At 40.8% G+C, this 13558-nt stretch overlaps 1 protein-coding gene across 4 annotated transcripts in view; it reads right to left on the bottom strand.

Annotated features, from left to right (window-relative positions):
- LOC106873698 (TBC1 domain family member 15-like) overlaps window positions 1-13558 on the bottom strand; it is a 55660-nt gene that overhangs the window by 23920 nt on the left and 18182 nt on the right. For 2 of the 4 annotated variants that reach the window (XM_089348247.1, XM_089348245.1), the window contains exons 3-7: window positions 12017-12131; window positions 10588-10801; window positions 6838-6949; window positions 6468-6512; window positions 198-392 (exon numbers count right to left, since the gene is read on the bottom strand). In XM_089348247.1, coding sequence (XP_089204373.1) covers window positions 198-392; window positions 6468-6512; window positions 6838-6949; window positions 10588-10801; window positions 12017-12131 — 681 coding nt within the window. The remainder of the gene's footprint in view (window positions 1-197; window positions 393-6467; window positions 6513-6837; window positions 6950-10587; window positions 10802-12016; window positions 12132-13558) is intronic. The other 2 variants (XM_089348248.1, XM_089348246.1) reach the window with 1 other exon arrangement.

The following is a 13558-nucleotide window of genomic DNA, read 5'->3' on the forward strand; positions in this document are numbered from 1 at the left end:
ACTAAAATAAAACTAGCAATTCTTAAAACACTACTTACCAACTTACTCGATATAAATCGTTTCGGATACTAAAAAAATTAAGAATTGAATAAAAGGTCGTCTTAAACAGTTCTTTTAATGAGAAGAAAGGAAAGAAAAAAAAAGATACATCAAAAATCTCATAATAACCTAAGGTTAAAAAAAGACAAACAATATACCTTTGTGATAACTTCAAAACCTGGTTCGTCTTGTTGGTTAATCTCCATGCCAGGTAAGTCTTCGTTAAACATGACAGCTATTTCATCAAGTGGACGAGAATTCATGTGAGACGGTTGTAGGAGAGCATCTCGGAAGAAACTCGTGACTTTTGAAAAACCTCCCAATGTAGTCGTGTATGGATCATGGATAAATTTCTGAAAAAGACAAAAGAGAAATTTTCCCTTTTTATATTTATAGATTTTATTGAAGGCATGGCTGTGTGGTTAAGAAGCTGGCTTCCCATGCATATGGTTTGGGGTTCAGTCCCACTACACAGCACCTTGGGTAACTGTCATCTACACTTGCTGACCAAATCCTTGTAAGTGCATTTGGTAAATGGAAACTGAAAGAATCTTAATGTATATATCGTCATTTAATGTAAATGTTGTGGCTGAGTTCCTTTTGAGTGTTGGGCCTCACGGAGTCAATGACCAAGACCTTTGGCATTATGTCGTGCTTGAAATCACAGTTGTGGCAGATACCAGTGTCATGCAAATTGGCACACAGATGGCACCCATGCCGGTGGCACCCATGCTGGTGGCACATAAAAGCACACATTACACTCTTGGAGTGGTTGGCGCTAGGAAGGGCATCCAGCCGGAGAAAACCATGCCAGATCAGACTGGAGTCTGGTGCAGCCTTCCGGCGTGCCAGCCCAGTCAAACTGTCCAACCCATACCAGCATGGGCAATGGACGCTGAATGATGATGCTCAATGGTGTCATGGGTTTGACAAGATCCGACAACCATTTCACAGCAACTTGTTTCATGATACCAGCACAAATGGCTTGCAAGACTAGGAATCACCATTTCCCATTTCTGTGGTGCCCCACTTCCCTTGGTGCCTTAACCCTTTCGTTACTATATTTCTGACCAAAATACACCCCTCATGAGTTTCAATTAAATTCTAAAATAATCATGAATTTAGACTAGTCTCATTGAACACCTGTAACTTTTTTATTTATCAACATATTAATGTGATATTTGGAACATAATTAAAGAAAGGGTTCTTAATCAATTCTATTGCATAATTTTTGTCTCAAAGTTCTCCACGTACTGGGGGGGGGGGTACTGCTAGTGTCTCTCACATGTAAATATTCATTCAGCTTCACAAATCGTACTCGTTCATAATACTGGAAATATATTCATCGCCAAAAGGTTCCTGATCGCTCCAGTAATTTGTTATTCTGGGTAACTGTCTAATATCCATAATAATATTTATGGCAAAAAATGCCCGTATTTCATCTACAGTTGCAGGAAACCGCAAGCTATCTTTTTTTTTCCGGTTTGTTTACATTCTTCATAGCTCATTCATTCTTTTCTTCGATATCTCCATATCTTCTGTTGAAAAACCTTCAAATTCGGAATCACTGCTTGATAGCATGAAACTCCTCTCCATCTTCAAAGTTGAAAAAAATCAACGCCGCAAAAAATGTGGAAAAAAATCTTCCAAAATTCCCTGAGTTCAAATATCACGCCAAACAATGTGGGAGACAATAACTCAACTGTTTGCAAAGTGAAATCAGGTGTTTTAACGAATGTATTAACGAGAATTGGGTTCAAATATACATTTAAATAACAATGGGTACGCTCGGCCAGGTTAGTCTTATGAACCAAAAATTTTTTCGGCCGGCAACGGCCGGGTTAGTAACGAAAGGGTTAAGCACGTGCTTAATCCAGCGCTGGCTAGTTGTGAATGGGGACAGAAGAACTGAGAGTGTGGGTGGGTAATGGTTGCAAGGGTGTAGGGGGGAGATGGGAAGGGAATAAAACAAAGAGCACACGTGGAATGGTTTGAGCAATTGGTTTTAGACATGGCAACACTGCTCACTGTTACTCAGCCGATCATAATGGAGAAGTAGTACTTCATTTGAGTCAATCGGAAAGAATGAGAATAGATAGGGGGAGACAACTACACTGTGTCTCTCACAGCTCAATAGGATCAGCCAGTAACATATTGGGACTAAACGAAATTACAGTAAACCCTCAACTATCAAGGGTGTTATGTTCCAAAACACCCCATGATAGATGAAAATCTGCAAAGTAGAAACAGTAAGGCAGCGAGCTGGCAGAAATGTTAGCACGGTGGCCGAAATGCTTAGCGGTATTTCGTCTGCTGTGACGTTCTGAGTTCAAATTCTGCCAAGGTTGACTTTGCTTTTCATCCTTTCGGGGTTGATAAATGAAGTACCAGTTACGCACTGGGGTCGATGTAATCGACTTAATCCCTTTGTCTGTCCTTGTTTGTCCCCTCTATGTTTAGCCCCTTGTGGGCAGTAAAGAAATAAGAAACAGTACTGTATATTTTTTCACATTATTTTTGGCTCATAGGTGCAGGAGTGGCCGTGTGGTAAGTAGTTTGCTTACCAACTACATGGTTCCAGGTTCCGTCCCACTGCATGGCACCTTGGGCAAGTGTCTTCTACTATAGCCTCAGGGCAACCAAGGCCTTGTGAGTGGATTTGGTAGACGGAAACTGAAAGAAACCCGTCATGTGTGTATATATATATATATATATGCGTGTGTGTACATAGGTATGTGCTTGTCTGTCTGTCCTCTCACCAGCATCACTTGACAACCGATGCTGGTGTGTTTACATCCCCGTAAATTATTTTGAGAATAATGAAGAATTTATCAAAATTTGGAACTTAACTTAAAATGAAATTTTGATGATAAAGTTTTAATTAGATCACTTTAAAACAGAAGATTTGTTTCACAGAAGCAGGAGCAATTGCGAGGGGTGGGGGGATCATAAGAATTACTCAGGAGTTTTAAATCTTTCTATGATATTTTGATGGCAGATTCTAATTGAGAACCCATGGAATCTCCAACAGGAGAACAGGGATGCCTCCCTTACATGTAAAAAAAAAAAAGGAAAAAGAAATCAAATGAGAGGAGCCTATAAGTAGTCATTCACTTTTGCTAGAAATAGCCTTCAAATCTCCCTCAAAGCACAACACTAAATGCATAGACACAGCTGGGGTTAAGAAGGTTGCTTCCGACTTCATGGTCCTGGGTTTTGGTCCCACTGTGTGATACCTCTGGCAAGTGATGTCTTCTATAACCCTGGGCTGACCAAAGCCTTGTGAGTGGATATGGTAACGGAAACTGAAAGAAGCCTTTGTTTAAGTGCATAAGTGTATGTTTGTGTTTCCTTGTCTTGACATCATGCCATCATCATCATCATTTAACGTCCATTGTCCATGCTGGCATGGGTTGGACTGTTTGACCGGGGCTGGCCAGCTGGAAGGCTGCACCAGACTCCAGTCTGATTTGGCATGGCTTTCTATGGCTGGATGCCCTTCATAAGGCCAACCACTCCAAGAGTGTAACAGGAGCTTTTATGTGCCACCGGCACAAGTGCCATTTGTGTGACACTGGGTGCGTTTACATTCCGCTAGCACGGGTGCTAATTTGCATGGCACCAGTATCTGCCTTAACTGCAATTTTGATCAGCTCAATGGGTCTTGTCAAGCATGTTGTAAACCAATAGTTCTCAACTAGGATCCATATAGGATTTTTGGCGAAAAGTTGGACTTAAGAAGCATCAGATATGGTGTGCCAGAGAGACGACTGCAGTGGTATGGTCATGTGATGCGAATGGATGAGGACAGCTGTGTGAAAAAGCGTCACACCCTAAGCAGTTGAGGGAACCTGTGGAAGAGGTAGACCCAGGAAGACCTAGGATGAGGAGGTGAAGCTCGATCTTCAAACATTGGGCCTCAACCAGGCAATGATTAGTGACCGAGACCTTTGGAGATATGCTGTGCTTGAGAAGACCCGACAAGCCAGGTGAGACCATAACCCGTGGCCTATGCCAGTGGTGTATAACCAGCCCGCTTATGGATACCCCTCATTCATTTGACAATAAACTTTGCTTGTGAAGACCTACTGAGGCAAGTGAAATCAGAATCGCTGATGTGGTCGATGACAGTACCACCTGATTAGCACTCATGCCAGTGGAATGTTAAAAGCACCATCCAAGCGTGATCGTTGCCAGGGCTGCTGACTGGCTCTCGTGCAGGTGGCACGTAAAAGCACCCACTACACTCTCGGAGTGGTTGGCGTTAGGAAGAGCATCCAGCTGTAGAAACTTTGCCAGAGGCTGGTGCAGCCTCCTGGCTTCCCAGTCCCCAGTCAAACCGTCCAACCCATGCCAGCATGCAAAAAGGCACGTTAAACGACGACAATGATGATGGCACAAGAAAAATAGTAAATTGGGGATCCAAAACAGGATACGATGGGTAAAGGAACAAATTTTGCTTTACATGTAGAAATAGGGAGGTTTCTTTCACCAACATTTTAATAGTTCAAACTACACAAGTTAATTTGTGGAAAGCAAAACAGGAATTTTGAAAGAAGTGTCTATAAAACTAGTTTTTAAAGATTGAATGGTTATAGGGGTCCACCAGAATAAAATAGTAATCAAAGGAGTCTGTTGATAAAAATTGGTTGAGAACCACTGGTGTAAATGTGTGTCATTCATTCCCAATTTTGGGGGAAAAAAGTTGGGTACAGGAAAGGCATCCAGCTGTAGGAAATTTGCCTCAATGAATTCCATCTGATCCACAAAAGCATGGAAAAGTGGGCCTTAAATGATGGTGATGATGATGATGACTTAGTGATTTCATTATTTCCTACTTTGTGTGTATAACTGTTTGGTGAATGCATTCAAGGTGACTCTGTAGCAAGATTTGGCTTAGGTGAAATGCGAAGGGAGGGGGCTACTTGTTACCTCCTTTGTCTTGGTTCCTCAATCATTTCCAACTGCTTTGATTTATTTGGCCAGCATGGAAGATGGGTCAGAGGTCGTTTACTTTGGTAGAGGAGAGAGTGGTTAGTACGAACATCAAGGAAAGTAAGCGTGGCTGTGTAGTAAGAAGCTTGTTTCTCAACTACATGGTTCTGGGTTCAGTCCCACTGTATAGAAAATTGAGCAAGTGTCTTCTACTAAAGCCACGGGCCACCCAAATCCTTGTGAATGGATTTGGTAGACAGAAACAGAAACTCGTGTATGTGTGTGTGTGTCACCCACCACCATTTGACAATTGGTGTTGATACGTTTATATCCCCAGAACTTAGCGGTTTAGCAAAAGAAACCAATAGAAAAAAGTACCAGGTTTTAGAATTTAAAAAAAAAAAGTAAGTATTGGGGTGGATTCAACTAAAAATTCTTCAAGGCGATGCCCCAGCATGGCCGCAGTCTAATGACTAAAACAAGATAAACAAGATTTTTTAAAATAGTAAACAAATTCATATCCCATTTCTATTTAATATTAGAAGCCACGGGTCAAACCACTGACATTTCCCAGGTTTATGTTTTGAGTGAAGAATTTTAATTCAAATATAAAAAGGGATTCCAAAACTTAGATTAGGAATCTTTGACGTATTAAATGAAATGGTGCCAAGACTAAATGCCACCACATCTCAAAAAATACTGCCCTTGTTTTAGATCCATTCTAATTTAGACTGAACAGATGTGTTCAAAGGCATTCAAACCATGACCGTCCTTTCTTAAAAACATTAAACCCTGGCCTACATTGTCGAAGGGGTTGTGCTTTTTCTAAGGTAACCTCTAACCTCTCACTAGGCTAACAGCCGCTTTCCTTGGTTCCACTTCCTCTCTCAGCTAAGAAGTCTTTGTCTTTTGATGACCCTGCCGGTGCCATGTAAGAAGCATGTACGCTGGTGCCACATGAAAAACACTTGAGCTGGTACCATGTAAAGAGCATCCAGTCATACAAACCACGCCAAAACAGACAAGCGGAGCCTGATGCAGCTTTTTGCCTTGCCAGATCCTGTTGAACTGTTCAACCCATGCCAGCATGGAAAAACAAACATTAAATGATGATGAAGATGAATGTGTGGTTTGAGGGAGATTTTGCTGCTATTTCTACCAAGCTGAATGACGACATAAACACTCCCTCGTTGGCACGTTAAAATGCAGGTAGATGCAGACAGCAGCAATGAAGCAGAGGAAGATGTAAAACTTCCAAATGGAGAGAGCAACAGAAGAAAATAAATAAACCACTTTGAAGCTGAATGGAAGAAAAAGATTTTTGTCCCCATTGTTTCCCTCAGAGAACCAATGGTACCATTTTGTCAGGACGTGAGCTGTTTAGCAAATTAAGGATATCAAGTGCAAAAGTGCTCGTTATAAACTATTGCCTTGCAGAAACACAAGAGCTACGAAGTGTAGGGTGAAACTGTTCAATGCACCTAGGTACTCACACAAGGTTTCTTCACAGGGTAGGGACCATAGAAAGCTTTATAAACCTGAAAGTATAAAAATCTCTTTAGGCAAGGTCACATCATATTTTGGGTTTCCATTTGAGATCAGAAAATATTTAAAACCCAAACAGCTGCATGACTATGTTACGAAGCAGAAAGTTTTCCCTATACCAGACAACCACTCCCATATCAAGGGGGAAGAGATTCACTCCCGTCAAACCAACAAATTCAGCATCTGTCAAAAGACGCAAGTGTGGTGGGGAAGACAGTTGCTGCTGCATCTCATTCAGAGGTCCAAAGCTACCATAGCACAAATCTTGTTCTCCAAGCTAGACAGAAAATACAAAATATAAAAAAAGATTAAACTTACCGATACTAAATGTTCTGAAGAATCGGTAAACAAGTTCAGTTTATCAAATGATTCAGAGAGCATACCAGGGTCATGATCTTCCACTATCCACAGGCGGTTGTCGTTCGGTGACCTACAAATTACAGAAATTGACAAGAAATAAAACAAATTTTTTACAGTAACAAGATGTTTGTAATGTTCAGATTTTCTCCAAAGACATTAGTCATATGAAAGTAGAAGATCTAGGCATGGAAACAGGGCCAATGGTCCAGGTTACAAAGAGAAGCTGACAATTTCTCACATAGAAACAAGACCAGATGGCCACCACTGCAGAATACATTTCTTTAACCCATTAAGCATTCAGATTCCTCTGTCAAAAGTAATCTATTCACTTTCTTTTGATAATCGTATTTTCTCACGACTTCAGGATTGCAACAATATGATTGCTTACTTTCAGAATGACATTGTGGGGTATGCATGAGAGGTCTAATCGAGCCAGTTTGAACACAGAATAAGGTAGGACATCTGCACCAGATATGACAGGGTTTTGCAATACCATATAGTTACTCTTGAAGAATGTGATTATGACCAAGCGCCCTTCCAAAAATCAACCACCAGAACAGACTCAGTATATTTATCACGTGGTTGAAGGTTCAATCTCATTGCTTGGCAAATTTCTTCTATTATACCAGTTGAGGGAGCAATACCTTGTGAAAGGAAATTGGCAAATGAAAACTGCATAAAAGCTCTAAATGTGTATTTTTACTGTGTAGTACCTTGGGTATGTATCTTTGAATAAAGAACTCGCTGTCCAAAGCCTTGTGAGTGTATTTAGTAGACAGAAATTGAAAGAAACCTGTCGTGTGTGTGTGTGATGAGTGTTACTGTCATCCAGTGTCATTCATTTCTGATATTCTGCAAAAATAGGTCTGACCGTGGGGTAATATTACCTTGCCTTAGAAACAGGTGAGGGTTTGCAACAGACAAGCAGCCACAACAAACTGCGGCAAGCAAGCATGGAAAAGCAGGTTTTCAATGAGACAATCATTAGTCCTCTGTTTATATGACAGTGAAAGTGACAAGGGATGGTCAGTGTAACTCAGGTGGAATAAGTACCAGAGGATTTTTATTCAAAAGCACTAGTGTGTCAGTTTTGGGCCTTATCCAACCTTTGGTAGATGGAAAATGGAGGAAGCTTGTCGTGCGCGCGTGTGTGTTTGTGTCTGCATACATCTGCGTCCTATGAATGTTGCATGCTACAAGTGGTGCAATAGTTCAATTGCTTGGTGCCTTCAAAAATGTGTAAAATAAGAGATCTCTCACTTGATAAACAGGTAAAAGTTACCAAGAGGAAGGGCATTTGACTGTAAAACAGTCCCTCAGCAATCTTACACACCTACCCCTGCTAGTATGGGGAAAAGGATGTTAAAAATGAACAAAGTATCAATGTTTACAGGTTTTCAACAAGACACTCACTGTATTTAAGTTGGTAAGAGTGGCAAAGGATAGTTTGTGCTTGTTGGCTGGTCTGAGGTGGTGACTGGTTAAGTTGTTGAATGAAAATGTTTCTCTTGCGCTGTGTGAAGAAGTAACTGGACAACACCAGGAACAATTAACGGAAGATTTATCATTTTATTATGGCCTTTTACAAATAATAACAGCAATAATTACATACTGGGGGAGATGTACAGCTTGGGGTTTACAACAAGCTTACTGAGTCAGAAATCTGTGGCTGGCCCCACATGTGGCAATGGAGGTTCCTGTCTCAACCATCTGACTGAGAAAGGAATGGAGATGCAATGTGCAGCTGCCTCAACATCCTGCAATTACCACCAAAAGTGGCTTTTTATAGGGCACAAGGAGAAAGGTCTAGATGATTGAATCACACAATGGCTTGATACTGATTGGTTGCTTAATAGACCAATCACATGAAACTACTGAGGCTCAGCGCTGATGTCTGACCAGTTACCTAGTGGTTCAATTTCGAATCACCACTACAATGTACTTCAGGTAAAGAACCACAGCTTTTTTTTTTGTTTTGTTTTTTACTAGAAATGCCTAGGTTATTGATGTTGTCAATGCTTATATTTTTTGAACATCAAAAGATGTACACATACATTTGGAGAATTTTTGAGATTATCTCCCCTTTTCAAGTGGAGTTGATCTCAGTTGCCATTTGATAACTATAATACACCCATGCCAGTGACATGTAAAAAGCATCCAGTACACACTGTGAGGTGGTTAGCATTAGGAAGGGCATCCAACCAAAGAAGCCATACCAAAACAGACAACTGGAGCCTGGCGCAGCTCTCTGGCCTTGCCAGCTCCTGTCAAACTTTTCTACTCTAGGCACAAGGCCTGAAATTTTGGGGAAAAGGGAGCACTCGATTAGATCGACCCCAGTACGCAACTGGTACTTAATTTATCGACCCCAAAAGGATGAAAGGCAAAGCCGACTTTGACGAATTTGAACTCAGAACGTAAAGACAGACAAAATACCGCTAGGCATTTTACCCGGTGTGCTAATGATTCTGCAAATGTATGACAAACTGTCCAACCCATGACAGCATGGAAAACAGATGTTAAAATGATGATGATCCTCTAAAGCAGTGCTTCTTAAACTATGGGTCACAAAGAGAAATACTGGGGTCGCGAAAATTAAATTCAAACACTTGAATTTCAGTTTACATGTTATTTCACAAATGTATATTCAATACTTGGGGTTGTGAAAAATCTTGTGATGAAAAATGGGGTTGTAAAAGAAAAAAGTTTAAGAAGCGTTGCTCTAAAGCAACAGTTCTCCACCCTTTTTATACTTATGGACCCCTTTGGTTACTATTTCACTAAGTTTTTTAAAGTCTTGTAAAGAGTCTAATATATTCTTTTGCAGTCTTTTTACCATCTTAGAAATATTTATTCTGCAATAAAATACTTACTGCGGAGAGACTTTTTGAACACCCTGTATTTATTTCTTTATTGCACACAGGGGTCTAAACATAGAAGGGACAAACAAGGACAGACATCAACCCCAGTGCATAACTGGTACTTATTTAATCAACCCCGAAAGGATGCAAGGCAAAATCAACCTCGGCGTAATTTGAACTCAGAAAGCAAAGGCAGACGAAATACCACTAAGCATTTCTCCCGGTGTACTAACAATTCTGCCAGCTCACTACCCTATATAATAGGGATATTATATAGGGACAAGTAAGAACAGTTGCGGAGACAGAAGGTAGAGCCAAAGTGCCACTAACAAAGTAGTACTCAATACAAAGCTTTGAAAGGGTCACACACTGGGATTGATTGTGAAGTCAGAAAATTTGAATTGCATATAACTTCCTTTTATCTTTTGTTTCAGTCACTGGTCTATGGCCATGCTGGGGCACCACCTAGAGTGGTTTAGCTGAATAACTCGACTCTAGTACTTGTTTCTAAGTCTGGTACTTATTCTAGTGGTGTCCTTTGCCAAACCACTAAGTTACACACTAGTTGTCAAATGGTGTGGGACACACCACACCACACACATACATAGATACACACACACGACAGCTTCCACAGTTTTCGCCTACCAAATGCATTCTCAAGACTTAGGTCAACCCAGGGCTACAAGAGAAGACACCTGCCCAAGGTGCCACAAAGTGGCAAAGGGGGTGGTGGACAAAACTAAAATTATATGATTGCAAAGTGAACGTCTTAACCAGTCGGCCATGAATGCATCTATTTTTTTTTTTTTTTTTTTAATGATGAATAATGTAAAACTAGAACACTTACATCTGAATGCAAACATGTTGGCTGAGGAGGGAGAAAAATTCCGATGATCCACCAGAATGAAAATGCAGTGCTGGATATGTGGTACCGTCTTTGAGGATGAAGATGAAGTATTTCCAGCCGTGATGAACTGAATTCGTTTTGAGACTTTTCAAATCGAGGATATCAAAACTTATATTGTACTTCTTCCGCGTTTCAGTTTTGGAATTTATAGTCACTAATAACAACAACAATAATAATAATAATTATAATAACAATTTCAAATTTTTTGCCACAAGGGCAGCTTGGGAAAGGGGATTAAGTCAAATGCATTGCCCCCAGTGCATAACTGGTACTTATTCAATCGACCCCAAAAGGGTGAACGGCAAAGTCGACCTTGGTGGAATTTGAACTCAGAACGTAGAGGCAGACAAAATACTGCTAAGCATCTCACCTGGCATGCTAACGACTTCAATAGTTTCAAAGCTGCCACAGGGGCAGCAATTTTGGGGGAGAGGATGAGTCGATTAGATCGACCCCGGTATGCAACTGGTACTTATTCAATCGACCCCGAAAGGATGAAAGGCAAAGTCGACCTTTGCGGAATTTGAACTCAGAACATAGAGTAGACGAAATACTCAATCATTTCGCCCGGCGTGCTAACGATTCTGCCAGCACACCGCCTTAGATAATAATAATAATAATAATTTTGGCAGAAGGCAACGAAGTTTGGAGGATGGGGTTAATTGATTACATCCAACCGAGTGTTGAACTGTCATTCTATTGACCCCGAAAGAATGAAAGGCAGTCGACCATGGCGGAATTTGAACTCAGAGCACTTTGCCTGCTGTGCTGACGATTCTGTCAGCTTGCCGCCTTCATAATAATAACAAAATTAATAAAATTGTACATTATCTGATCAACGTGCAATGTCTTTTGAATTAGTGAAAAAAGAGAGAAAATATATAAAAGATTTTGTAAGGGGAGAGAATCCAGTAAACTGAATCGAACACAAAATTGTAATTACTCTGAAGCAGTTATGGACCTTGCTTGATGACGTAACTCTAGCCATTGAGTAAGTGGTTCGAATGCTGAGCATTGCTAGATGTTATTCAGCTTAAAACGTTTTGTTACCATATTAAAACAGAAACCATATTGAAATATGTTAATACTGCCTTTTTGTAATTAATTTGGAAAATAATGAAGAATTAAGCGAAACCACATTTTCATTATTAAGCTGGTCTTTGGAACATAAATTAGTTTGAAGTTTTGATTGAGATCTCTTTAACTCATCTGTTATAATATTTCTGTTGAAATGCATTGCCTTTGTTTCAATTAATTTATAAACTAATGAAGAATTTAGTAAAATAACTTTCATCATTATTAATCTGGTGCTAATTCATAACGAACTGCCATCCAATGAGAACAAATAGATGAAAGCAATCGTCTTTACCTGATTCAGACTGTCTGTCTAATTTATAACCAACAGCATTACCAACCACAGCCCAATCGTGTTCATCAGAAGAAGGCACTTCTTCAGCTTTCCATTCTACAAATAAACCTTCCGGCTGAAATAAAAAAAAAAAAAAGAATAACAATAACTGAGCAGTTTGGCAAAAGAGACTGATAGAATAATTACATGGATTTTTTTTTTTAGAAAAGAAAGTACTGGGGTTGATCCATTTGACTACAAGAATTCTTAAAGGCGGTGCCCCAGCATGGCCGCAGTCTAATGCCTGAAGCAAGTAAAAAGATAAAATATATACACACAACAGTTATTATAATAAATAATTTCATTTTCCTGCTCCATAAATAACAAACAAAAGGGCAATGAATTGTTGGAGCAGGTTTTGTGGTGTGAAATGTGTCTTAACAGAAAACAATACTGGTTAGCCATGAAATAGTTTCTGCGACCTAGGCAACCAAGTCTGTAGTGGGGTGGGGTTGCACTGGGAGTGTAGCGACTAGAGTAAGAATAGCCTGGACAAAGTTCAGGGAGCTCCTACCTCTGCTGGCAACTAAGGGCCTCTCGCTCAGGGTGGAAGGTAGACTGTATGATGCATGTGTGCAAACAGTTATGCTACACAGCAGTGAAACATGGGCCATGAATGCTGAAGATATGCATAGGCTTGAAAGAAATGAAGCTAGTATGATCCACTGGATATGTAAAATCAGTGAGCATACACAACAGAGTGTAAGTGCCCTGAGAGAAATGTTAGACATAAGAAGCATCAAATGTGGTGTGCAAGAGAGGTGGCTGTGCTGGTATGGTCATGTGTTACGTATGAATGAAGACAGCTGTATGAGGAAGTGCCACTCCCTAACTGTGGAAGAGGTAGACCCAGGAAGACAAAGGATGAGGTGGTGAAGTATGACCTTCGAACATTGGGCCTCACAGAGGCAATGACAGGAGACCAGGACCTTTGGAGATATGCTGTGATTGAGAAAACTCAGCAACTAAAGCGAGATTGCAGCCATGCATGTCCAGCCCCGTTAAGAATACCCCTGATGCATTGTGCGATATGATATGCTTGACAAGACCAGTTGAGTCAAGTAAAACCAATATCGTAGCTGTGGCCAGTTCCCCCTGCACATAAAAAGCACCATCCAAATGTGGTCGATGCCAGGTCCACTTGACTGGTTCCTGTGCCAGTGGCATGTAAAAAGTGCCAACCGAACGTGGCCAATGCCAGTATCTCCAGACTAGTTCCTGTGCCGGTGGCACATAAAAAGCGCTATCCAAACGTGGTCGATGCCAGTGCCGCCTGACTGGCTCCTGTGCCGGTGACACATAAAAAGCACCCACTACATTCTCAGAGTGGTTGGCGTTAGGAAAGGCATCCAGCTGTAGAAACACTGCCAAATCAGACTGGAGCCTGGTGCAGCCACTGGCTTTACCAGAGCTCAGTCAAAGCATCCAACCCATGCCAGCATGGAAAGTGGACGTTAAACGATGATGATGATGAAGGCACACATAGCACCTGCCTTTCTGGTC

Source organism: Octopus bimaculoides, chromosome 2, assembly GCF_046866305.1.
Source record: "Octopus bimaculoides isolate indiv1 chromosome 2, ASM4686630v1, whole genome shotgun sequence".
In the NCBI taxonomy this organism is placed as follows: domain Eukaryota; kingdom Metazoa; phylum Mollusca; class Cephalopoda; order Octopoda; family Octopodidae; genus Octopus; species Octopus bimaculoides.